At 38.2% G+C, this 27,611-nt stretch overlaps 2 protein-coding genes and 1 long non-coding RNA gene across 18 annotated transcripts; 1 reads left to right on the top strand and 2 right to left on the bottom strand.

Annotated features, from left to right (window-relative positions):
• ap4m1 (adaptor related protein complex 4 subunit mu 1) lies at window positions 1-27,501 on the bottom strand. Its single transcript, XM_022216882.2, has 16 exons — window positions 27,152-27,501; window positions 26,480-26,541; window positions 22,712-22,797; window positions 21,246-21,352; window positions 19,977-20,073; window positions 18,532-18,642; window positions 15,634-15,711; window positions 15,459-15,521; window positions 12,384-12,450; window positions 12,251-12,304; window positions 10,098-10,204; window positions 9,763-9,854; window positions 8,196-8,240; window positions 5,406-5,456; window positions 2,684-2,801; window positions 1-254 (listed from the first exon to the last, which is right to left on the bottom strand). The coding sequence occupies exons 2-16, from the start codon at window positions 26,535-26,537 to the stop codon at window positions 63-65; spliced, it is 1,326 nt and encodes a 441-aa protein (XP_022072574.1). The 5' UTR covers window positions 26,538-26,541; window positions 27,152-27,501; the 3' UTR covers window positions 1-62.
• LOC127530689 (uncharacterized) lies at window positions 8,250-9,751 on the top strand. 3 transcript variants are annotated; one of them, XR_007937366.1, is made up of 3 exons: window positions 8,250-9,372; window positions 9,426-9,478; window positions 9,585-9,751. It is a non-coding gene; the product is annotated as an uncharacterized LOC127530689 (long non-coding RNA). The 3 variants fall into 3 exon arrangements; XR_007937367.1 differs by having other exon boundaries at window positions 9,638-9,751; XR_007937365.1 differs by lacking the exon at window positions 9,585-9,751 and having other exon boundaries at window positions 8,821-9,213; window positions 9,267-9,372; window positions 9,426-9,546.
• Window positions 15,815-18,356, bottom strand: LOC127530659 (uncharacterized). Of its 14 annotated transcripts, none has more exons than XM_051937986.1 (4): window positions 17,660-18,356; window positions 17,156-17,473; window positions 16,088-16,141; window positions 15,815-16,015 (listed from the first exon to the last, which is right to left on the bottom strand). In XM_051937986.1, exons 1-4 carry the CDS (start codon window positions 18,162-18,164, stop codon window positions 15,954-15,956), a joined length of 939 nt encoding a protein of 312 aa, XP_051793946.1. In that variant the 5' UTR covers window positions 18,165-18,356; the 3' UTR covers window positions 15,815-15,953. The 14 variants fall into 14 exon arrangements, with proteins under 14 accessions (XP_051793946.1, XP_051793945.1, XP_051793944.1 ...); XM_051937985.1 differs by adding an exon at window positions 16,532-16,567 and having other exon boundaries at window positions 15,815-16,123; window positions 17,066-17,473; XM_051937984.1 differs by having other exon boundaries at window positions 15,815-16,279; window positions 17,084-17,473.
• Window positions 27,502-27,611: the final 110 nt, after the last annotated feature.

Here is a 27,611-nt window from a genome sequence, read left to right on the forward strand (position 1 = left end):
TTTATTTATTTATTCATTTATTTGTTTTTTGTATTTACAGCAGTATTTATTTATTTATGGGTTCATATCCGGATGGTGTAGGAGTCTGAGTGGGTGACGTACCGGACCCAGCGCTGAGAAGGACCCGGCTGGACCGGAGACAGACGCAGGAAGCGGATCTGCACCCCGGTGGCCGTCAGCTTGGGCAGCTCGAAGCTCAGACCCACCGGACCCACCTCCAGGAGAGAGGCAGAACTCAGACCAGGAACCTCCAGCTGGAACCACAACCAGAATGAGAATGAGACCAGAACCAGAACAAGAACCTCAACCAGAATGAGAATGAGACCAGAACAAGAATGAGAATGAGTCCAGAACCACAACCAGAATGAGAATGAGACCAGAACCAGAACAAGAACCTCAACCAGAATGAGAATGAGACCAGAACAAGAATGAGAATGAGTCCAGAACCACAACCAGAATGAGAATGAGACCAGAACCAGAACAAGAACCTCAACCAGAATGAGAATGAGACCAGAATGAGAATGAGACCAGAACAAGAATGAGAATGAGTCCAGAACCAGAATGACACCAGAACCAGAACAAGAACCTCAACCAGAATGAGAATGAGACCAGAACCAGAACAAGAACAAGAACCACGACCAGAATGAGAATGAGACCACAACCAGAATGAGAATGAGACCAGAACCAGAACAAGAACCACAACCAGAATGAGACCAGAACCACAACCAGAATGAGAATGAGACCAGAACAAGAATGAGAATGAGTCCAGAACAAGAATGAGAATGAGTCCAGAACCACAACCAGAACACAGAGAGACCAGAGATCATGTGGAAATCAGCACTTTAGTAAATATTATTAACTGTAAGTAAATGTTAGCAAATGTTATTAAAATGTTTTTAAATATTATAAAATATTATGAAATGACATTAAAATGTTATTAAATATTATAAAATGATTTAAAAATGTTGCTAAGCCTAACTAAATGTGATTAAATGCTTTCAAATATTATTAAATATTATTAAATGATTTTAAAAAAGTTATTAAATATTAGCAAATGTTTTTGAAGTTATTAAATGCTTTTAAAATGTTTTTGTAACTAAATGTTAGTAAATGTTATTAAATATGTTTTAAATATAAAATATTATTAAATGACATGGAAATGTTACTAAATACAACTAAATGTTTTTCTACTCTATATTATTAGATAATTTTAAAAATGTTATTAAATATCAGTAAATGCTATTACAAATGTTAAAAATGTTATTAAATATTATTTAATGTTATTTAATGGTGTTAAATGTTATAGAATGTTATAAAATATTAACTAATGCTATTAAATGTCAGTAAATGTTATTAAAATGTCATTACATGTTATTAAATATTAGTAGCTATTAAATGTTATTAAATGTTATTAATTTTTTTTAATGTTGGTAAATGTTATTTTATTGTTTGAAAAATGATTGAAATGTTCAGTCGGTTGTGGAAATAATAGTCAAAAAAATCTAATTAAAAATCAGTTAATTTAACTCTGACACAAACAACGATCATCATTTTACTTTCACTCTGATCTCCAGGCAGCAGTTTTTCTTCACTGGTGGTTCATTTTTAATCTAAAGTTCTGCATCTTTATTTAACAGAACAGCATGAAGGAGGAGAGAAAACTCAGAAAGACACAAACCAGAAAAGAAAAGAGACACGTTTCTGTTAATTTGGACCATTTCTGGGTCCTTCTAGGCAAGTTTCAAGTCAAAAGTGTTGTTTTTTTAATCATTTTGAACAGTTTTTTTGAAGTCATTTTGGGAAAGTTTGTGGATAATTTCAATGTAATGTTTGGACGCATGTTTTTAGATCTTAGAAAAGTTTTTATTATTTTGGACCATTTGTGAGTCATTCTAGACAAGCTTCAAGTGAAAATGATTGACTTTTGTTTTTTCATTTTGGGATGTTTTGAGTAATCTCTGACAAATTTCAAGTCATTTTGGACTTAAAAAAATTTGGACAAACTTTTGTCATGAACAAATTTTAAGTTCTTTCATTTTTAAAGTCACTTTCAGGAAAGATTTTGCCATTTTGCCATCCTAAATGCTACTTTTTGTTCTGTACACAGGACATCTCTGAGTTCTCTCTCCTTCTTGTTCTGGTTCCACAGAGGAGCAGAACTTTAGATTAAAAGAACTAACGGTGAAGGAAAATGAGAAAGAAACAAGAAAAAACACCCAGAAACTGCTCAGAGTTCAAATCTAAGAAAAAACTTCCATTACAGGATGATTTAGTTCCTTTAAAATCAATATAAACATACATAGAGCCAGTTTTAGTCTGAATATGAGCCACCAGTGAGGAAAAACCAAACAGGAGGAAATAAAGAACCAGCAGAAGGTCCTCTGGGCTAAAGTTTGGAACTCAGGAGACAGACTGGATTCATATTCCAGTATTATGTTTGTTTTTTGCAACCAAATCTTCCTGCTCAGAGTTTTTCTCTTCTGTTACTCTTCTATGATGCTCAGACTCCTCTGGTGGGTTAATGATAGAAACCAGAAACGTTTTCGCATTGAGTCAGACAATAAAAGGAGTTTGTGCTTATTGTTCTGCCTCTACATGGAGAAGTTGTGAAGCTAACGGTCGTCTAACGTGTCCTGATCCTTTCATTCTGCTAATGTGCTGCGTTAAGTCCACCAGGAGTCACCTTGAACAGGGCTGAGAGCTGCGTTCCTCCGGTGAACCGGGGGATCTTCCAGACCACGGCTCGGCTCTGAGGCTTCAGCTCGGCGCTCTGGTCCGGACTGCTGAGCTCCTGAGACAAACTGAGGAGCAGCAAACACAATCAGATCAGATCAGTTTAGATCAGATCAGGGGTCGTCGGGTTCCTGCTGAGGTCGGAGCTACCGAGGCGGAAACGTTCTGAGGTGATTTGATGGATAATCCTGATGGAACAAACAGCTTCATGTGGGTAAACAGTGAAGGACTCTAACTCCACAAACCTTTCATTCTCCTGATTCTACATAATAACAGGAAAGGGAATTCTACGTTCTGCTCAGAACCAACAAGTCCCAGATATTCAGGTCCAAGTCTTTGTCCTCTGGTCTTTGGTGTCCTGTAGATTCTCTGTTTTTGATTCTTTTTGTCTGCTTCACTCTCTGTGTTTTTGTATGTTTCTAATTAATGCTGGTCGACTCCGTGATGACGACATCAGGACTCTAAACTAAATTCAAACTCAGGTGTCGACTTGGTCCTATATATGGTTCCAGAGTCTGGGAGGCGTTCTGGGAATTGTTTTGAACTCACATTGGAGACTTTAGGCTTTGGACTGGTTTGGGACAGTTCTGGACTGGTTTTGAGTTAGGAATTCATTTAGATGATCTTTAGACTTGGTTGTGGACTTGACTTTGGGCTGCTTTTACACCAGTACTGGACTTGGTTTTTTTTTAAACTTGGTTTAACCCTTTAAGCTTCAGTCAATTCCAGCCGTTTTCAGTACAAAAAATCGCTAATATTCTATTTTTAAATAAAAAAAATTACGAAAAATACGGGGAATATTGGACGCGCATCGCGAGGTGCATTTCCTTGAAAACGACCGATTCGGGGATTTTATACCGACTTCAGGACATGTTTTGGACAAAATAGTTTCCTGGCTTGTATCATCTGATGTAAAAGGTTGGATTATGGCCGTTTTTTGTGGAATCTTTTTTTTTGTGTGCAATAATAAACCTGGAAATGTGAGTCGTGCTGTGTGCTTTGAAGCCGTGTATAGAGAACGGATGGATGAATATTTGTTTTTGTCAGACAAATGTGTTTTTCTCACCCGCTGTGGTAATCGCATCTGAAAGTGGTTTATACCGGCGGATTCATGAGAATCTAAGCTTTCCATCGGCGTATAGTGTTTGTATAATCGCGTTTTCACCCGTCGGACATTCTTGAAATTCCTATGCAAATTAGTAAGTGTACCGCCGGCGGTACACTGAAGCTTAAGGGGTTAAGACTGATTGTGGGCTTGGTGTTACGCTGTGTTTTAGAGTGCTTTTGGACTGGGTTTAGTCTGGTTTGGACTGGGTTTAGATTGCCTTACTGTTTGGCATTGGTCTTCATTGTAGACTGCTTCTAGACCACATATAGACTTGGTTTAGATGCACTTTGGACTGGGTTTAGATGGTTTTAGGACTTGATTATGGACTGCTTTGGGACTTGGTTTTAGTCTGGTTTTTTGTCTTGGTATTGCACTTTATTTTAGATTGGTTTTGGAGCTGGCTTTGGACTAGTTTTAAATAGTCTTAGACTAGATACTGGATTTTATTGTAGACCGCTTGTGGACTTGCCATTGGATTTCATTTCAGACTGCTTTTAGACCACACTGCACTTGGTTTTAGTCTGGTATTGGGTTGTTTTTGTTATTTAGTTTTGTTGTTTTTTTGTTTTGTTTTTTTTCACCTGGTTTTGGACTGGGTTTAGACCATCCTAGGACTTAGTATTGGACTTTGTTAGAATTTGGACTGGGTTTAGGTTTCCATAAGGCTTGCTATTGGATGTAATTATAAACTGGTTTCCAGCCCCGGCTTTGGACGTTGTTTTAGACTGTTTCTAGGCTTGGTGGTGGACTGTTTTCATGTGGCTTTAGGACTGATTTCAAGATCTGGTTTTGGACTGGGTTTAGGAGCCTCAGGATATGGTGTTAGACACATCTGGACTTGATTTTAGACTGGATTTGAATTGTTTTTGTACTTGGGTTTTGAATGGGTTTAGATTGTCTTAGAATTTAGGATTAAACTTTATCTGAGACTGCTTCCTGGTTTGTTATTGCACTTGGTTTTAGTCTATTTCTGGCCTTGGTTTTGGACTTTGTTTAGGTTGTCTTAAGGCTTTTTATTGGACGTAATTACAGAATGGTTTTGGATTGTTTTAGACTACTTCTGGACTGGGTTTGGATTATTTTTAGACTACTTCTGGACTGGGTTTGGATTGTTTTTAGACTACTTCTGGACTTGGCTCTAGACTTGGTTTGTACTTCAGGCCTCCGGTAAACAGATTTGTTAAAACATGAAGAAGTCCGTCTTTAAACAGACTCAGAGTTCTGCTCAGACGGACGTTAGTCTTTCAGCAGTTGATGTTCTACAGCAGCACCTGGAGCTCCACCCGCCACCCACTTCACATTTCCATGACTTTACATAACAAATTAGAGTCGCTTCCCTGTGCTCATCGGTCATGCTTCCTGCTTTGCTCGTGTTGTTTTCTATTTAAAACGCAGAGTTTGATTTCCTCACAGAGATGAGGAACTCGTCAGACTTCCTTTGTCTGGACCGGAGCTTCTGGTTGGACTCCAGAGAATAAAACAACACATTCAAAGTGAAGCTGAGCAGGTTTTACATACCCACCCATTTCCATAAACAAGCTACATTTGAATGGGAGCGTCTCACCTCAGCGAGCCTTTAGGGATGGGGATGGTTGCGGCCACGTTGATGGCAGCGCTGCACAAACAAAACAGTGACATCATCATCAGCATCATCATCATAGCTACTACTAATCCTCCGTCTGTTAAACTCCACCATCAAACTGCACCTGATGAAACTAAACACTTTGACTTCAACACTTTTCACTTTTTCACACTTAAATTTTCTTCATTAAACACTTTTTTTGTTAAAAAATAATCCAAACTGCAACATTTATGAGACAGAAAACATAAAAACAGAAAGAATCACCAGATTTTTTGACTGATTCATGGACTACTCATCTGGAACGTGTTGTTTGGCTTTTAGACTGGTTTTAGACTGGTTTTAAACTTGGTTTTACATTGGTTTTCAACTGGTTTTAGGCTGCCTTTTAACTTGGACTTGTTTTAGACTGCTTTCAGACTGGTTGTAGGCTTGTTTTAGATTGGTTTTAGATTGTTTCAGACTGGTTTTTGCTTGGTTTTAGACTAGTTTTTAACATGGTTTTAGACTGATTTTTATCTTAATTTCAAACTTGTTTTAGATGTTTTTAACTCTGATTCCTTTTAGACTGGCTTTTAACTAGGTTTTAGATTGGTTCTAGACTGGTTTTAGACTGTTTTTTATCTTGGTTTTAGATTTGTTTTAGATTTGTTTTTAACTCTGACTGGTTTTAGACTGTTTTTTATCTTGGTTTTAGATTTGTTTTTAACTCTGACTGGTTTTAGACTGGTTTTTAACTTGGTTGTAGACTGGTTTTTAACTTGGTTGTAGACTGGTTTTTAACTTGGTTGTAGACTGGTTTTTAACTTGGTTGTAGACTGGTTTTTAACTTGGTTGTAGACTGGTTTTTAACTTGGTTGTAGACTGGTTTTAGACTGGTTTTTAACTTGGTTGTAGACTGGTTTTTAACTTGGTTGTAGACTGGTTTTAGACTGGTTTTTAACTTGGTTGTAGACTGGTTTTTAACTTGGTTGTAGACTGGTTTTAGACTGGTTTTTAACTTGGTTGTAGACTGGTTTTTAACTTGGTTGTAGACTGGTTTTAGACTGGTTTTTAACTTGGTTTTAGACTGGTTTTTAACTTGGTTGTAGACTGGTTTTAGACTGGTTTTTAACTTGGTTTTAGACTGGTTTTTAACTTGGTTGTAGACTGGTTTTTAACTTGGTTGTAGACTGGTTTTTAACTTGGTTTTAGACTGGTTTTTAACTTGGTTGTAGACTGGTTTTAGACTGGTCTTAGATTGTTTTAAAAACTTGTTTTAGACTGGTTTTAGATTTTCTTTTTTTTAAACTTGGTTTTAAACTTGCTTTAGATTGATTTCAGACTGGTTTTAGTTTTTCAGTAACTGGGAATCACCGGATTTTTTTAATGATTCTTGAACTAATCCTCTCAAACACGTTGTGTTGTTACAACTTACCAAACAGAGAAACGTGATATTTCCTATTTAAAATAATGTCCCCAAGAATAAACCGTTTACACAAACTTCACACAGTAAAAAACTAAAAAAAATAAAAATAAAAACCGTCCCTCTCCATCCTAAAGACGTCATCAGTGATTCAGCTGCAACCAACAGACACATGACAGAAAACCAGGAAGATTTAGTTTTTTTTCCACCGAGCAGAGAGGAAAAAGGCACAGAAGCAAATTAAAAATGGAAATAGTAAAACATCTGTAGTATGTGGAGATTCAGTTATTTTTCCTGTGTTCAGAACATATTTCTGTAAAATAAATCATCAAAGAAATGTTTCTTTATATTATTTCTGTCATTTCATTTGGCTCAATATGGGAAAAAATAATGTTAAAAATGACTCAAAATTTGTGTATAATGTCAAAAAAGTCCAATAATGACTTTAAATATGTCCAAAATGAATACCACTTGTACACAATTAAGCAAGATTTGGTCAAAATGGCAAAAATGACTTGAAATTTGTTCATTATTATTCAAAATTTGGCCCCAAATCAAAAAATATGTCCAACGTGGTTTAAAGGGGAACTTCGTTTTTTTTCAACCTGGGGTCTGTTTTCATGTCATTTCATACATGTGAGTGATGGAGAAATTAATTTTCGACATAGCTCCAGTATTTAGCCAGGCAGGCAGCTTAGCAGCTCAGCTAGCAGCTCAGCTAGCAGCTCAGCTAGCGAAAAGTATGGGGCAACTTGCCCCCCCACGTCAAAGTCCGCCCTAACGTGTTTTTTCCCCACACTGACCGGCTCAGATAGTCTCAATGAGTGTCCCACAACATACTAGAGATGAGAAGTGAACGAAAACCTCCACATTACTTGGTGATCGCTCTTTGTTGTGGTCTGTATCCAAATCTCAGGACGCTAGAAAGCAAATTTCGTTCCAAAATCGCGCGATAGCTCACGCCAAACCAACACCGGTTTTGGCGCGAGCTATCGCGCCTCTATGATCGTCTAGCTATCGTTAGGGCGAACTTTGACGCGGGAGGGCAAGTTGCCCCATACTTTTTGCTAGCTGAGCTGCTAGCTGAACTGCTAGCTGAACTGCTAGCTGAGCTGCTAAGCTGCCTGCCTGGCTAAATACTGGAGCTATGTCGAAAATTCATTTCTCCATCACTCACATGTATGAAATGACATGAAAACAGACCCCAGGTTGAAAAAAAACGAAGTTCCCCTTTAAATCTGTCCACAGTGATAAAAAACAATCTTCTAAAAATGCTAAAAATGGTTCAAACAGCTTAAACATTGTGGAACGTGGAGAACCTGTAGTTTGGTTCTCAGGAAGGAACGATGGCAGGAGAAATAAAAACTGACCTCTTTGGTGGCAAATCACAGCGAAGCTTCAGGTACATGAGCAGCCTGCAGAAACAAACACCACAAATCAACCTTTTCTATTAATATTAAATCAATAATTAATCAATAAAAACTCATCTCAAGTCCTTCACCTGCACAGAGTGAATAACAGAAACTAAGTAAAATATGAAGACACGTTGGTTTTATGTTGTCAGAAGTCTGGAGTTTAACTTAAAAAAAATGAATATGAAAGAACAAAGTGTCAATTAACAGGATATTAATGAACAAAAGTAAAGAAAATCAAGATAAAAACATAGTTAACAAAACTGTAAAACAAAAACGAAATATTAACACACAAATGTTCCGATTATCTGGACATTAACGCACAAAATTCATACATGAAACTTTATTTTAAAAAATATTTTTAAAAAATCAATATTATTTGTAACAAAATAAATAAAAATTGTTAACAAATAATAATAATAAATGAATAAATATGAATGCTTAAAACTGTTTAAAAATAATAAATATTAATGTGCAAAACTGTTAAAAATATTTAAATAATAATAATAACAACAATAATAATAAATATTATTGGCTAAAATTGTTAAAAAATTATTGAAAAATAAATAATAATAATTATAATAAATAACTATTAATTCACAAGTGTAAAAAATCATAAAAATCAAATAAATAATATTAATAACAAATCAATATTAAAACTATAAATAAATAAATACAACTGTTAAAATAATAATAATAAACATCAAGGCATAAAAGTGTTTAAAAAATTATAATAAGAAATATTAACCCAAAAGTACCAATAACCTGGATGCTATGCCCAATCTACATTTTAATAATATATTTATAGTAAATTTGTAATTTATATGTAATTGAAGACAGAATCTGTCTTCTATAAATTTGCCATAACTGTCTACCATCACGTTGAGATGTTTCATGGGCTTAGTTCTTCATATATCTGACAGGTTTCCATCACGTTGAGATGTTTCATGGGCTTAGTTCTTCATATATCTGACAGGTTTCCATCATGTTGAGATGTTTCATGGGCTTAGTTCTTCATATATCTGACAGGTTTCCATCACGTTGAGATGTTTCATGGGCTTAGTTCTTCATATATCTGACAGGTTTCCATCACGTTGAGATGTTTCATGGGCTTAGTTCTTCATATATCTGACAGGTTTCCATCATGTTGAGATGTTTCATGGGCTTAGTTCTTCATATATCTGACAGGTTTCCATCACGTTGAGATGTTTCATGGGCTTAGTTCTTCATATATCTGACAGGTTTCCATCACGTTGAGATGTTTCATGGGCTTAGTTCTTCATATATCTGACAGGCTTCCATCACGTTGAGATGTTTCATGGGCTTAGTTCTTCATATATCTGACAGGCTTCCATCACGTTGAGATGTTTCATGGGCTTAGTTCTTCATATATCTGACAGGTTTCCATCACGTTGAGATGTTTCATGGGCTTAGTTCTTCATATATCTGACAGGTTTCCATCACGTTGAGATGTTTCATGGGCTTAGTTCTTCATATATCTGACAGGTTTCCATCACGGACTCACCTTCCTCCGCTGTCTCTCTCGATGGTTGGAAACAGTCTGAACGGGGGAGCTGATGGAAGGTCATCACTCAGCTGATACTGCATCACCGTTTGCTGCAAGAACAACCAGATGAAGAGTCAGAAACGATCAAAGCTGCAGCTAGAAATGAAGATACATGTCCTCCTTAAGATCTACTGGAGCTTGAATCAGGTACAGAAAGGTTCTAGGAGATAGTTTCAGAGGTTGAAGACCTACTGGAGCTGGAATCAGGTACAGAAAGGTTCTAGGAGACAGTTTCAGAGGTTACAGTTTCAACTTGTGACCAGCAGGAGATAAAACCAGAATAAAAATCAGACCTCCCCCTGACTCGGACACAGTCTCAGGATCCGGTGGCTGTCGAACTCGTCCAGTCGAACCATCTGATGGAAGCTGACCTCATCCACACGAACAGCAGCTCCATAACCTGGACAGAAGACCAGAACCTGAAGAATCTGAAGACCAGAACCTAAGAACCTGAAGACGAGAACCTAAGAACCTGAAGAACCTGAAGACTAGAACCTGAAGACCAGAACCTGAAGAACCTGAAGACCAGAACCTGAAGAATCTGAAGACCAGAACCTGAAGACCAGAACCTTAATCACCTGAAGACCATAACCTGAAGACCAGAACCTTAATCACCTGAAGACCAGAACCTGAAGACCAGAACTTAAAGATCCTCCAAACCAGACGGTTAAATCTGTCAGAGTTCAGGAAACATGGAGCTGCTCAGAGTCGGTCCAGAGTTTAACTGTTCATTGTTCTGAAGATTTCATGTTTTCAAACCTGGGATTTATTTCTGTATTTTCACCGAAATCATTTTAAGGTTCTTCTGATGCTCCAACATCAGCAGAATTTAATGTGTGGCCAGTCTGGTAGGATAAGGTTCTAGTTTTTGGTCATTTTGAGTCATTCTGGACAAATGTGGTGTCATTTTAGATCTTTGATTAAGTTGTAACATCTAGACCTCAATGAACACCTAGACCTCTATGAACACCTAGACCTCAATGAACACCTAGACCTCTATGAACATCTAGACCTCAATGAACACCTAGACCTCAATGAACACCTAGACCTCTATGAACATCTAGACCTCTATGAACACCTAGACCTCTATGAACACCTAGACCTCTATGAACACCTAGACCTCTATGAACACCTAGACCTCTATGAACATCTAGACCTCTATGAACACCTAGACCTCTATGAACATCTAGACCTCTATGAACACCTAGACCTCTATGAACACCTAGACCTCTATGAACACCTAGACCTCTATGAACACCTAGACCTCTATGAACATCTAGACCTCTATGAACATCTAGACCTCTATGAACACCTAGACCTCTATGAACATCTAGACCTCTATGAACACCTAGACCTCTATGAACACCTAGACCTCTATGAACACCTAGACCTCTATGAACATCTAGACCTCTATGAACATCTGGTGGAGTTTGCATGTTCTCCCTGTGCATGCGTGGGTTTTCTCCGGGTACTCCGGCTTCCTCCCACAGTCCAAAAATACGCTGAGGTTAATTGGTTACTCTAAATTGTCCGTAGGTGTGAATGTGATTGTGTGTCTGTATATGTAGCCCTGTGACAGACTGGTGACCTGTCCAGGGTGTCCCCTGCCTTCGCCCGAGTCAGCTGGGATAGACTCCAGCACCCCCCATGACCCTAGTGAGGATAAAGTGGTGTATAGAGAATAGATGGATGAACACCTAGATCTCTAGGAACACCTAGACCTCTATGAACATCTAGACCTTTTTGAACACCTAGACCTCTGTGAACACCTAGACCTCTATGAACTCCAGGTTCTGGTTCCTACCAATGAGTCCACGTCAACATTTAGTCTGAACATCTAAAAACTGGAACCTTGTCTGGTCAAACTTTAACCCATCAGGTTCTACTGATGTTAGAGCCTCAACAGTTGGAGAAATGTGGACCAAAGACTGGATTTTAGTAGAAATATGGATCCATCCATAGATAACCACTTAAAGGAACTTTATGGAGACAGTAGACCACCTCCCCTGGAGAATTTTACTCGTTCTTCCATTTTCTAGAGCCAATAAATAAACTGTGTCATCTGCTGGATCATTCAATCATTCTGGTCTGATGAAACTGTTCTGAGTGCTGAGGGGGTTTTATTTCTGGAGACACTGAACATTTAAAGATACTCAAGATGTCTTTTGAGGGTTAAGTTGCAAAAATATCCAGGTTTACAAAAACTCTGCATCCTACAAAAGTGAATCTGACAAAATCTGAACTATTTTACTGAAACAAACCAATACATGTGTTCTTAAGGACAATAAAACCATCACTGTCCAACATGTTAATAAAACAGAATGCACAGATCATGTAAATAAATTATTTGCCACATCTGAATATGAAACAGCAGCAAATTAAAGCTGAGCTGTATCTAACAAAAACACGTTAAACTCTTTTTCTCTGTGAATTCGTCCAGTTTTACCTCTGAGCTGAGACTTCCCGATGCTGAACTCCTCGTTCAGACCGATTCTCATCTCTGTGGAGGAAAAACACCGGATTGTTTCAGCTGAACGCCTGGTTTTAATGAGACTTTAATCACCTGGCAGTAAACTCACCTGAGCAGTTGGGCAGGTAACATTTCACTCTGATCTCTCCCTCCACATCGGCCTTCATCAACATTCCCTACAGTGGAGAAGCAAACCCATTTTATCTCTCAGCAACGTTCACTCGGTGTTTTTCTGCTTCGTCGTCTCAGACTCTTCATGAGCAGTTTTTAAACCGAAAACCTACATTTCCCAGAATGCACCTTGACCCCTGGCAGCTACAGCCACCTGATAAACACACTTTTGACAGATCAGTTTCATTTTTAACGGCAGGGAACAACTGCTTTATAATATTTCATCAATTTTAGATGCTTAGATCTGTCAGAGATCAGGAAACATGGAGCTGCTCAGAGTCGGTCCAGAGTTTAACCGTTATTTAGGATTCAAAGCAGAGTTCTGAGGATTTCATGTAACCAAACCTGGGATTTATTTCTATATTTTCACTCTGCAAAAACATTTTAAGGTTCTTCTGAGGTTCCAACATCAACAGAATTTAATGTGTGGCCAGTTTGGTAGGACAAGGTTCTAGTTTTTGGTCATATTCAGTTAGTTCTGGACAAATTTTGTGGCATTTTGGATCTTTTGTAAGTTGTTTTGTAGAATTTTTGGACAAATTTTGGAAATGTTTAAATCATTTTGGACAGGTTATTAGTTATTTTTGGAAAAATTTTGACAGATATGAATTCATTTGGGCAGATTTTGCTTGGAAGGACCGTTTTTGACTCATTTCAGAAAAGATTTAAGTAATTCTGGATCATTTTTTGGAGTCATTTTACACAAATTGTGTTTTAAAGGACAATTTTTTAAGTCCTTAAAGGGGAACTTTGTTTTTTTTTCAACCTGGGGTCTGTTTTCATGTCATTTCATACATGTGAGTGATGGAGAAATGAATTTTCAACATAGCTCCAGTATTTAGCCAGGCAGGCAGCTTAGCAGCTCAGCTAGCGAAAAGTATGGGGCAACTTGCCCCCCCGCGTCAAAGTCCGCCCTAACGTGCTTTTTTCCCCACACTGACTGGCTCGGATTGAAAAAAACCGAAGTTCCCCTTTAACTCATTTTTGGCCATTCCTGAGTCATTTCTGATTAATTCAAAGTCATTTTTGGACAGATTGTGTTTTAAAGTTCCACCTTATAGTGATTTCTGGCAAATTTTAATTAATTCTGGGTCATTTTTGAGTCATTTTACACAGATCTTGTCTTAAATAATCATTTTTTAAGGCATTCTGAATGAATTTTAAGTCATTAAGTCATTTTGGAGACATTTTGGATTAGTGTGATGTCATTCTACACAGATGATGCTGGAAAAAATACCATTTGTTAGTGATTTGTGGCAAAGTTTGTCTCATTTTGGATCCTTTGTAAGTAACAAGTTTTGACTAATTTTGGCCATTTCTTGACAAATTTCAAAGAGGTTTCTGGTTTTTTGGAACATTTTTGTAACCTTGCCAGCAAGTTGATTTCTCGTGATATTTGTGAGTTCACAAATCTCTCAAGAAACCATCTTGCTCCGCTCCCGCATTCACTGTTCGTACAGAGCCAAGTGGGCACGGGCCAATCACGCAGCAGTATTCGTGTGTGGGGCGGGATATCCGGGTGTGAAGACGACACCAAGCGCCAGTAGATCAAAACAAACACGGCTGTCACTACCCGATCTGTCCCGGAAACCTGATTTGTACTGCGCATGTGCGCAAAGTACGTCACTTCCGCTACTCCCGGAAAAAAAATAGAATTTTCTGTCAATTACTTAATGATTCAAGAATTATAGGGTTAAGCTAGTAGTAGGAACCTTTTGTAGTGAAACTAGGCGCCATCCTCCTCACTCTACGGCGATCTGCTTCTGTCGGAGGAAGCACTCCGTTAAACACCCTGGACAACGATCGTGTAGATGCTGCTACTAAGTCAGTTTTAGCTGAATCTCCTATCGCTTCTTTGAAGGAAGAACAACGAGAGGCGCTTTGCTCATTTCTGGATGGTAAAGATGTTTGTGCTTTTTTACCTACGGGTTTTGGTCAGAGTTTAATCTACCAATTGGCTCCGCTCATTGTGAAGATCCCGCGATTGGCTAAAACAAACCTGTCAGAGGCAGGACATACTGTTGCATTGTCCAATCCGTGCCTCTTTCCTCCGAACGGATTTACATGGAGCGGTCCCAGATTGATAATGTGGAGTACTATCAAGTACTACACAATTATTAATCTGGCTACTGCCAGGTTAACATTTTTGACAAATAAGAATTAATTTGGACAGATTTTGCTTTAAAGGACCATTTTAAGTCCTTAAGTCGTTTTTGAGTCATTTCAGAAACATTTTAAGTAATCCTGGATAGGTAATATTTTTGAGATATTTTACAAAGATTTTGTTTTAAAGAATCATTTTTGTACATCATTAAGTCATTTTTGAGTCATTTTAAACTAATTTAGAGTAACTTTTGGACAGATTTTGTTTGAGAATGCCACTTTTTAGTGTTTTCTGGCAAATTCTAAGTAATTCTGGGCCATTTGTAAATCATTTTGTAATAATTTCTGGATATTTTATCACTAAATCATTTTTTAGGACACAAAGTCTAAATTCTGTTTGCAGCCTTTTAACTGTGAATATTTCCTGTTTTTTTTCCTCTAAATTTATTCCTATCTACAACACTGATCAGCATTTCAGAGGTCAAACATCTGACTGATTCATCCAGAAAACATCAATAGCTGCAGCTCTTGTTGAAACTCAGTCGCACCGATAACTGAATTTCTTCTTCTAGGTCTTCTAATCAATAAACTCCAACAAAACTAATTAAAAAAGACCTAAGCAGCGGCCGCAAAGACTCCAGCAGGTAAACTCCTGACTAAAAACACTCTGAAAGCTGAAGACACAACTATACTCTGAATGAAACATCTCTGAGTGACGGCTGATCTGGAGATGTTCTGTCGTCTTGTCAAACTGGATCAAATTCTTACAATTGAACATTTTTCCTCCTTTAAACATCAACTTTGAGGACAAAATATTCCCTGGCTGCCTGATAGACCCAACCCACTAGGAGGAGCCATGATGAAGAGATAACGTTCCACTTGGTTTATATTTTCTGTTGATTTTACTCACGTTGGATCCGATGACGACCGACATCCTCTCAATCACGTCCACAAATATCTCACTTTTACCTCCCTGGAAAGAAAAAAAACCCCTGTAGAAACAGTTTCAGGAGGTCTGCAGTGTAGCTGGGATCAGACTATTTACTGGAACACTTGATGGTTCATGTTCTGGTTCTGACGTTCACCTGCTCTCGGCTGGACTGGATCGGTCTGGTGGCTGCAGAACTCGGAGCCACTTTACTCTGCTGGGTCTCTGCTCCAAACTGTAAACAAATAAACAATAACAAAAATACAAACAGCGTGAATCCAGACTGACAGCAAACAGCACAAGTCTTCGGCAACACATTCAGATTCATAATAGATTGACATTAAATCCACGTGACGACGATAAATCGCACTAACAGATCCGTCTGTTTGGATTCATTAAGCTGCTATCATCCTGATAATTTACTGAGAAACTACACAAGTCTGTAATATGAAAATTGTGGTCCATTTTTGAGTCATTTTACTCAGATTTTATGTGAACACCAACATCTAGACCATCTAGACCTTTATGAACATCTAGACCTCTATGAACACCTAGACCTCTATGAACACCTAGACCTCTATGAACATCTAGACCTCTATGAACATCTAGACCTCTATGAACACCTAGACCTCTATGAACACCTAGACCTCTGTGAACATCTAGACCTCTATGAACATCTAGACCTCTATGAACACCGAGACCTCTATGAACACCTAGACCTCTATGAACATCTAGACCTCTATGAACACCATCATCTGGACCTCTATGAACACCTAGACCTCTATGAACACCATCATCTAGACCTCTATGAACACCTAGACCTCTATGAACATCTAGACCTCTATGAACACCTAGACCTCTATGAACACCTAGACCTCTGTGAACATCTAGACCTCTGTGAACATCTAGACCTCTATGAACACCTAGACCTCTATGAACACCTAGACCTCTATGAACACCTAGACCTCTGTGAACATCTAGACCTCTATGAACATCTAGACCTCTATGAACACCTAGACCTCTATGAACACCTAGACCTCTGTGAACATCTAGACCTCTATGAACATCTAGACCTCTATGAACACCGAGACCTCTATGAACACCTAGACCTCTATGAACATCTAGACCTCTATGAACACCATCATCTGGACCTCTATGAACACCTAGACCTCTATGAACACCATCATCTAGACCTCTATGAACACCTAGACCTCTATGAACATCTAGACCTCTATGAACACCTAGACCTCTATGAACATCTAGACCTCTATGAACACCATCATCGAGACCTCTATGAACACCTAGACCTCTATGAACATCTAGACCTCTATGAACACCATCATCTGGACCTCTATGAACACCTAGACCTCTATGAACACCATCATCTAGACCTCTATGAACACCATCATCTAGACCTCTATGAACACCCAGACCTCTATGAACATCTAGACCTCTATGAACACCATCATCTAGACCTCTATGAACACCTAGACCTCTATGAACACCTAGACCTCTATGAACACCGAGACCTCTATGAACACCTAGACCTCTATGAACATCTAGACCTCTATGAACACCATCATCTAGACCTCTATGAACATCTAGACCTCTATGAACACCTAGACCTCTATGAACACCTAGACCTCTATGAACATCTAGACCTCTATGAACACCGAGACCTCTATGAACATCTAGACCTCTATGAACACCTAGACCTCTATGAACACCTAGACCTCTATGAACATCTAGACCTCTATGAACACCATCATCTAGACCTCTATGAACACCATCATCTAGACCTCTATGAACACCATCATCTAGACCTCTATGAACACCATCATCTAGACCTCTATGAACACCGAGACCTCTATGAACACCGAGACCTCTATGAACATCTAGACCTCTATGAACACCTAGAGCTCTATGAACACCTAGACCTCTATGAACATCTAGACCTCTATGAACACCTAGACCTCTATGAACACCATCATCTAGACCTCTATGAACACCTAGACCTCTATGAACACCTAGACCTCTATGAACATCTAGACCTCTATGAACACCGAGACCTCTATGAACATCTAGACGTCTATGAACACCATCATCTAGACCTCTATGAACACCGAGACCTCTATGAACACCTAGACCTCTATGAACATCTAGACCTCTATGAACACCGAGACCTCTATGAACACCATCATCTAGACCTCTATGAACACCTAGACGTCTATGAACACCATCATCTAGACCTCTATGAACATCTAGACCTCTATGAACACCTAGAGCTCTATGAACACCTAGACCTCTATGAACATCTAGACCTCTATGAACACCTAGACCTCTATGAACACCATCATCTAGACCTCTATGAACACCTAGACCTCTATGAACACCTAGACCTCTATGAACATCTAGACCTCTATGAACACCGAGACCTCTATGAACACCTAGACCTCTATGAACACCATCATCTAGACCTCTATGAACATCGAGACCTCTATGAACATCTAGACCTCTATGAACATCTAGACCTCTATGAACACCGAGACCTCTATGAACATTTAGACCGCTATGAACACCTAGACCTCTATGAACACCTAGACCTCTATGAACACCATCATCTAGACCTCTATGAACATCTAGACCAAAATAACTGTAGTTTATCTGCAGAATGCCAGCAGAGAGCATGTAGAGGTTAAGCTAGCGACGGGCCCCATGACAAAGACTAATGTGGTGGATGATGACCTCCAACCAGTGCTGATGGATTAAAGACAGACTAGGAATGACCAACACAGTCTGATACAACATGATGAGAAATAACCTTTAAAATATCAGGTTTTTATCGTAAATCTCAGTTATTGTTTTACAAAAACAGCTTAAAATTTCAACGTGACAAAAAAACCTTCTGAAAGTGTTTAAAACAGTATATTTTAATTATTGAAAGCTGCTGCATTTCTATGAGACAATTATTTGCTGTTTTAAGTTTTTTTCTGTAAGACCAGCAGGAGGTTTTTATTCTGGGAGGAAACAGACGACGTGAAAGTTGTTTCTGTACCAGACCGACGTTACTGAGGTCAAACAGGCTGAACGGTCGAGAAGAAACGGCTTCAGTTTGGATGAAATTCTTCAGGACGTCAGAGGAGGTCGTCTGGATGTAGCCGTAGTCCTGGAAGGAAGAAAAGACCAAAGATAAACACACTGGAAAAACTTCACAGATTCATACAGGACGTCCTCCACTTACGTCAGAGTTCCATTCCTACAGACTGACAGAAGTCGATTTTCATCGTAAGTCTGAACTCCAGTGAAAAAGTAAACAAAGCCGTTGGTGCATCACGATATGATCAGTTTATCTGTACAACTACAGTTTCTTCCTGTTCCCAGCGTTTTATTCTGTCTAATTTCACTTCCATGGAGACGGCTTTCCATTTCTTCCAAGCATCAGAAGAGTCTGACTCACGCTGGGAGTCATGATGAAGGTAAAAGTTAGTGAATGTAGCACAATCCAAGGTGGAGTGCAACCAGAGAATGGAAACAAAGACGTCTGATAACAACGTATTCATCCACTCCACTCGTCAACTAGTTCCAAGTAACCAGTTCTGATGTAACGCTGTAGGTCAATGACATCATAAACCGAGTACTTCCTGTATCTGTATAAATACTGCATTTATACATCTATACCTGGAAATGTCAGCATCGCTCAATAAAACAATGCAGAGAAGAAAAACAAGTCTTTTTTTATGATCTTCTCATTCATGTTTATGCTGACAGTTATTTCACGACCATTTTCATCGATGCTGCTTTTTATATGACTCTCCAGAGAAAAGTTAATTAGTTAAAGTTGACCTACACTATCGTTCAAAAGTTTGGGATCATCCAGACAATTCCATGTTCTCCATGAAAACTCACACTTTTATCCATGTGCTAACATAACTGCACAAGGGTTTTCTGATCAGCCTTTCAGCACCATTAGCTAACACAATGTAGCATTAGAACACTAATGGTTGTGTGATGGTTGCTGCAAATGTTCCTCTGTACCCCTATGGAGATATTCCATTAACATCAGACGTTTACAGCTACAATAGTCATTTACCACATTAACAGTGTCTACCCTGGATTTATCATTTATTTCATGTTAACTTCCGTGGAAAAAAATCTGTTTTTCTTTCAACAATAAGGACATTTCTACCAAACCTTTGAACAGTACATTAGGTAAAGTTAACCGATATAAATCTGGTGCTTCTGTTAGTTAAATGAAATCATTAAAAGTGTTTCTGGACAAACAGGAAATGTTTTCTGAGTGTTTTCTACATGTTCAGGTTATTAAATAAACAGCAGGTGATGATGCCCCCTAGTGGACAAACTTTATTCGTTTATTAAGTCAGTTTAAAAAGCTTTGGTTCCATTTTCAGGATTTTCTTTGATTTTCCAGTAAAAATTAACCTTCAGACCAGAAGAACTGAACATGAAGATGAAGGAAGTCCTGTCTGCAGGAAAACTCACCACGACTTCGTCCAGCAGCTCGTAGATCAGAGCGAAGTTCATCTGAACCGACTTTTCCGACAAGCTGCCGCAGTAATCTTTGACCAGAGCAGCCAGCCTGAAACCAGCAGAACCAGAACTTTTTTACATCCGACACACATTCTGAAGGGTTCAGAGCGTTTTTAAAACATCTGGACACATTAGGGACTCAAGTCTTCAGAGTTTGGACTAATTTAGAGCCATTTAAGACAAACTTCAAGTCATTGAAGACAAATGTCGTGTCATTTTTGGACGTGTTTTTGACAACTTACACTAATTTTGTGGAATCTTTTGCAAGTTTTTGTCATTTCTACAAAGTTTCAACTCATTTTGAACCATTTTTTGAGTAAGTTTTGACACATTTTTGTCACTTTGGGCAGATTATAACTTATACTGGACAAAGTTTTTTTTTTAGTTTTGGTCAAGTTGTGACTCATTTTTGACAGTTTTTCAGATTTTGGACAAATTCCAAGTCACTCAGGACAATTTTTGAGATATTTTTGGATGTGTTCTTGTCATTTTACACTAATTATGAGGGATTCTTTGTAGGTTTTAGTCATTTTGTCCAGATTTAATGATTTTTAACACGTCAAGTTTTCTGTCATTTCTACAAAGTTTCAACTCATTTTGAACCACTTTTTAATAAGTTTGGACACATTTTTGTCACTTTGAACAGATTATGAATTCTATTGAAGAAAGTTTTTAGTTTTGGACAAATTTTGAGCAATGAAGAAAAAATTTCAATCCATTTTTGGATGTTTGTGTCCTTGTACACTAATTTTAATCAGTTTCTTTTTACTGGTTTTTGTCACTTTGGACAGTCTTTATCCAGATTTCATCATTTATAACAAAATTCGAGACATTTCAGTCAAGTTTTTTGTCATTTCTACAAAGTTTCAACTCATTTTGGACACATTTTTGTCACTTTGGCCAAACTTTGATTTAAATTGGACAGTTATTTTTAAATTTTGGACAAATTCTGAGTTATTTCTGTCCAGTTTTAAAGAGTTTTTGTGAGGATTTTTATGACACGCAGAATAAACTGAGTACTGTCATTTAAAGTCCAGACTCTGTGAGTTTTCCTGACTCAAGCTTTCGGCTGGTAAACGTGTCGTTTTACAGATTTATTGAAGATAATCTGAAGGAGACGTTTGGGAATCAGATTAAAATCATTTATGCTTATATATTTATATCTCAGCTGGTTTCTAAAATGAATGTTAATAATAAATAAAACATCTATATGAAGCCAACCTGTTGAGGAACTCGATGATGGTGAACGGTGACGAGTCGGCCGTCGTCGTGGCAACCCAGTAGAGTCCTCCCTGTCTGACGTGGACGAAGTGCAGATCTTTGTGGCTCTGCAGAGAAGAAACGCGACAGAAGACGAGGTGAAGTCCTGCTGGTCGTAAATAAATCTCATTTTAAGATATTTTAACTGATTCCAGCTTTCTAAACTGTAAATAAATCATCTGCTGTTGGTTTATGTGACTGGAAACGGAACATTTTGGGTTTCAGGACGTCGATCGGACAAAATAAAGAACTTAGAAACATCATTTCAGCAAAAAGAAAAGATCCGTTTTTAGTCATTTGTGGTGTTTTGTAGCCAAAACATTTGACAGACTAACTCAGAGATGATTTAAAATAATCTGATGCTAACAACGTCTCTGTGGGTTCACAGCGTTAAAACAAAGACATTCTGAGCGTTTTTATTCATGTTTTTGTCATTTTAGACTCATTTTGTGGAGTCTTTTACAGGTTTGTGTCACTTTCGTTCAGTTTCTGGCCAGATTTCATCATTTTTAACAGTTTAAGCCTTTTTTGGACATGTTTTTGTCTTTTTACAGTCATTCTGAGTAATCTTTTCCAGGTGTTTGTGACTTTGGGCAAGTTTTGGTCCAGATCTCATGATTTTTAATAAATTTTGAGACATTTAGGATGAATCTGGAACAATTTCTGACGAGTTTTGAGTCATTTCAGTCGGGTTTGTGTCACTCTGGACAACTTTTTAATCATTTGTGAGAAAGTTTCAGGTCATTTCTGACTATTTTTCCCCGTTTTGAACAAATCCTGATTCATTTTGGACTTTTTTCATTTCTGAGAAGTTTCAAGTCATTTCTTGACATGTACCCACTTTTTTTTTTTGCCATTTCTGACAAGTGTTTCCCATTTTAACAAACCTGGACTCATTTTAGACGAGTTTTTGTCATCAACTAATTTTTAGTCATTTCAAGAAACTTTTATTTTTTTGTGACGGGATGAAGTCGTTTAGGACAAAAAGAAAGTTTCAAGTTACTTCTGACGAGTTTTTGTAATTTCCAACAAATCTGGTGTCATTTCAGGGAACTTTTATTCATTTATGAAGCCATTTTGAACAAATCTGGAGTCATTTCTGATGAGTTTTAAGTCATTTTTGGATGTTTTTTTGTCATGTTGGACCCATTCTGAGTCATTTCTGATAAATTTTGGACATTTTCAAACATTTCCATTTGTCATTTGTGGCAATTTTTATTCATTTATGACAAGTTGAAACCATTGAAAGCAAACTTTGAGTCATTTTTGACAAATTTTAAGTAACTGTGAACAAATTTTAGATTTACTTTTTAAAACCTTCTAAACTGGTTTCAGTGTTTTCAGTAGACGTCAGACCTTTGGTGAAGCTGCAGGTCTGAAATAAAACCTCCTGATCATAACAACCATCACACACAGATTGGGGTTACCATGACGACCGGAGGCTGGTCTCCGGTCAGCGCCGTCACTTTCTCGTAGAAAACTCCAACGGCGTCGCTGCCTGATTCTCCACGGACTGAAGATCTGGTCAAGGTTCAGTTTTAAAAGACAAACGGTGGTAAAACAGCAGGAATATTATTGATTATTGATTATTATTATTGATTCTGTTTTCAGTCTGACTGACATTTTAAACAAATCGTCTGTCATTTCACACAAATTTTGATTCAATTTTGGCATTTTTTTTATGAACTGCTTCAAGTTAAGTCATTTCTTTATCATTTTTGGACACATTTTGAGTAACTGTGAACAAATTCCACAGGTTTTTGATGAGCTTCAAGTCATTTTTGATGATTTTTTCCATTTTGAAGAAATCGTGACTCATTTCAGATTTTTTTTTTCATTTTTGAGAAGTCTTGAGCCATTTTTTGACGTTTTATGACAAATTTTCTTTGAGTTTTTGATGTGTTTCAAGTCATTTCTGACAATAAAACAAATGGTCAAGGGCTCGACTGCAAAGTCACACTTTGAAAAACATTTGATTCCATTTTTATTGTCAGACTTTTATTTATATGTAAAGGGTACAGGATGTAAAGCAGAAATTTAAACAGCCAATCAGAGCCTTCGACACGAGAAGAGTCGACTGATAGTTTTCTAGTTTTTTAAGAAAAGATAATGAAAGAGCAGATCTGTTAGTGACAATAAAAATGTAAATACCGATGCTGTGCAATTTCATAGAAATTTTGCTGCAAATACTGCTTTTTTCTTCTTCTGAAGAAAATATTTTTATTTACATATATGCACTGTGTGCTGCACTCTTTTTTATTCAAAATGTTCTATTTGCTGCTGTACACTGTAAACTTCCCTGCTGTGGGATTAATAAAGGTATAATCTATCTTTTTCCCATTTTGAACAAATCTTGATTCATTTCTGACAAGAACTTCTGTTCAAGTTCATTTTATTGTCTCCTGTGGGAAAAATTTGTCTTAGAGAAGGCAAGACATTGAGCTGCACTGCAACACAATAAAACAGAACACATGCTATTAGAACACATAATAAATAAGTTAAAATACTATAAGAACAAAGTAAAATACATGTGTCGCACATCCCCAGTTAGCTGCACCTAGCCGCTCATTAATGAGCCTGACTGACACTGAATAAAAGAGTTTTTAAAACAATGAGCTGCACAGCAGGACTCTGAGCCTCCTGCCTGAATTCAGCAGCTCGTACTCTTTGAACAGGACATGGGATGGATCAGCAAGAACGCTGTTTGTTTGCCTGATGGCGGCCTGAATGAATCAGTCTTTAGTGGAACAGGGTACCCATGATTTTACTCACCATCATCACAGGTTATGAGCTTCACTGTGAGAGAAACAAACCAGCAGGTCATCCTGTTTCTAAGCACAGATTTAATGGAGTAAAAGATCAACACCATTTCTCTGCAGACACCACAAAGCCTGAGGAAATGGAGGCACTGATGGAACTTAAAGAGGTGACTGTTTAATGTTTTTACCGTGTACGGACACCGGACCACGGTCACCTTCTGGTTTGGGTCAATCAGCGTCTCAACAGTTTTTTCTGTGTTAATCTGCAGTTTGTTGCGACAACAACAAACTGCAGATTTTCCTCAAGGCAAAATTCTCAGAATCGAGGCTTTGTTTAATCAACTACATGCTGGACCCGGGTCATGAAACGGCGGACCGAGGCCGGACCCAGACTTCATTCAATATAAATAGGATCCTTAAATTTAACAGGACGCTTCTATTTTAACCAGCGCAGCTTTTCTACTGTTCACGGTAGGACTGTCCAACCAGTCTGAACGCTGGTCTAAACTAAAACCAGGACAGATTCAGCTGCTGCACAGACTATTTGCTGCCTTAAATCCTTACAGAAATACTTTTGCCTGAAGTGATTTCGAAATAAAAGACAAAGTTTGCTCCCAAGCCGCTGTGTTTATTCGACTCATCTTCCGGACTGTCAAGCTGAAAGCACCGTCATGTGACCTCTAGTGGTCGTTAGTGCCTCCAACCATGTGGGCGATTTTCTGATGCAGCGCGTTTACATGTAGGAGAAACACATCTAGTGGACACGTACCTTCACTGCATGCTTTCTGTAAGTATTCAGGCATCGTGCTGGAAGTTCATCTATCGTTGGAATGAGGGGAACACGGCTTTTGCTCTCAACCAAACTAATATCACGATCCAACAGGAAGTAGAGTGTCAGGGAGTCTTAGAAAGACGTTTAGATCCGGCTGCATCTGAGTCCAAACCGGCAGCAGAGTGCAGTATTCAGCCCGGGCTTCTCAGTCGTCGTATAAATTCTGACTATATTTGTACAATAATATAGCCTATATGTGTCCATATTTCTGTTGCACAGCACGCTCACTTCTGCTTTTGATGCTCTAACGTGCATGCTCAGTGTGAATCCGATTAATCGCTAGAATAATCAATAGAATACTGGATGACTGGAATAATCGATAGCTGCAGCCGTGCTGTGAACGGTTTGAAAGACACGAATGATAGCACCGGATAAGAAATGGGTTCACCTTTAGCCCAATCATTTTTGAGAAGAATGTGTGACTGAACGGAGTTAAAAGCAGAACTAAAATCAATAAAAAGCAGCCTGACAGATGCTGCAGGGTTTTCTAGGAGCTTTAAAATGTTTTCTTGATTAAGCAAACTGAAGACGATCGAGCGATGGCTCCACCTCTAAGAGATCCAGTAGGAGTCTCTCCAGGGATTTCATGACAATAGAGGTAAGAGCCACAGCTCAACAGTCATCGTCCAGCTGCTTTTTAAGTGACTGCTGTTATAACAGACTTCTTCCAAAGCTCTGGTACAGAGTGTGTTTCCATGGAGAGCTGAAAAAGTCGATCCCAGACTGGTGAGAGCTCTTCTGCAAAAGTCTTCAGCAGGAAGGTTGGCATGTTATCAGGTCCCATTGTTTTTAAAAACACCAGTGACAGACTGGTCAGTAACCATTACGTCCTTATCCACCCTGCAGCATACATTCTCTAAAATTGCATTGCACTCACTGACATCGTCTGTTTCAAACTGCAAATAACAGTTATTTAACTCATCTGCTCGTGTAGTTTCATTCTGAGTGAACACGGCCTTCCTTTTAGTGTCCATGTTGGTCATACCTCTGACAGAGTCCCTTAGTGTTGGATTTCAACAGCTCCTGTTCTGCCCTCTCCTTATGCTGCAGCCAGGATGTTCTGAGCTGCAGGTTGAGGTCCTTCTGTGCAGCTCTGACTCCTGCCTTATCTCCTAATGTGAAGCCTAAACTTTACTCTTTATACACTCCCTTGCTTCCCTTGCGATGTAAGGTTTATTGTTAGGGTATATCTTAACAGTTTAAAGTCATTTTTGGACACATTTTGAGTCATTTCAGTCAAAGTTTGCGTCATTTTGGAAAGGTTTCGGGTCATATCTGACAAGCTGAACCTATCTGAAACTAATTTTGAATCATTTTCTACAAATTTTGAGTAAATGAACAAATTTCACAAGTTCTTGATGAGTTTCAAGTTGTTTTTGGCATTTTGAACAAATCGTGGCTCACTATTATTAGGCAAAGATGCAAAGGACACACCACTGATTAACCTCCAGACACACAGATCAAATTAAACGCTGCAGATAAAAACTGTGAATTAACAGAGTTATTGATGCTGTTTTGAGCTTGGCTGTGTTTTTCATACAAATCTGCAGCCATTTCACAAAAAATTTTGATGTATGGTGTCGGCTGTTGGATCAGAAGGATACAATCTTTATAAATGAGGTGGTCGCCCTTCGAGGACAAGATGAAGACCTGAGAGATCATCCTGCTGAGAAACAGACGCCAGAGTTAAAACAAACATTTACACCTCCAGATGCTCTACAATCTGCTGAGGAACAAACATGTTGTTTAATCTATGTGTTGTTTCTGTGTTTAAAAAGGAGCTAAAATATGATCTTTGAAGGTTGGAAGTTCTCCCACCAAACACTCAATATTCTGCTCATTTTAGATGTCATGAAAAACAAATCTGCTCCATGTAATCAAAACCCCAGTCCTTCTTACCATCCTTTCTCATGTCACACAGTTAATCTAATAAATATGCAGCCTTAGATCACTAAAAACAGACTTTGTTTCTGGCTCAGGCTCCAGTTTTAACTAAAATGTTCCATCTGAGCTGACCACATTAGCATCACATTAAACCCAGTTATTCTCAGTAAAGTCTGATTCTTCATAAGCCGAATTTATTTTTAAATCCAGACGAGTCAGAAACATACATAAACATGTCTTTAAAATACACATGGGATGAGAAAACGAGTAAAAATATTTCGAATTGACTTAAATACGAAGCGAGTTCAGCCTGCAGCTATGAATGAGTAAAAACTACATTTAAACACTCGTTTTGTGAAGCTGACATTAACTCCATTTACTGCCTTACTTACCCACAGAAGGTCTGCAGTGAAACGGAGATAAAACAGTAAAAATGTTTACTAATTTTTAGTATTTTGCGACACAGCCATGAATGGCAGCTAAAGCTAATTTAGCACCGCTAATGTTAGCATGGCTAACCTGGCTAACTTGATGACGCTAATTCATCATATTTACTCTTCTAATAATTCCCCATGACAGCCGCGACCGGAGATAAATGCTCGACATGGACCCAAATATACACATTAAATTCTAAAGTGAAGCATTAAAAGCTTAAATTAGATATAAACTATATTCTAATAAGTTAGCTCCGTAACTGACAGGTCAGTGTTTTCAAACCGGGTCAGCAGTTAGCATTTAGCTTCACTGCACCTCCTGCTGGCCGGCGGTGAATCTGCATGTTTAGACGGAATGAGCTCAACCTTAAAAATGTCAACGAAACGTACGAAGCGCATATTTATTAAACTAATTCTA

Source organism: Acanthochromis polyacanthus, chromosome 17 (genome assembly GCF_021347895.1).
Source record: "Acanthochromis polyacanthus isolate Apoly-LR-REF ecotype Palm Island chromosome 17, KAUST_Apoly_ChrSc, whole genome shotgun sequence".
NCBI classification, from domain to species: Eukaryota; Metazoa; Chordata; class Actinopteri; family Pomacentridae; genus Acanthochromis; species Acanthochromis polyacanthus.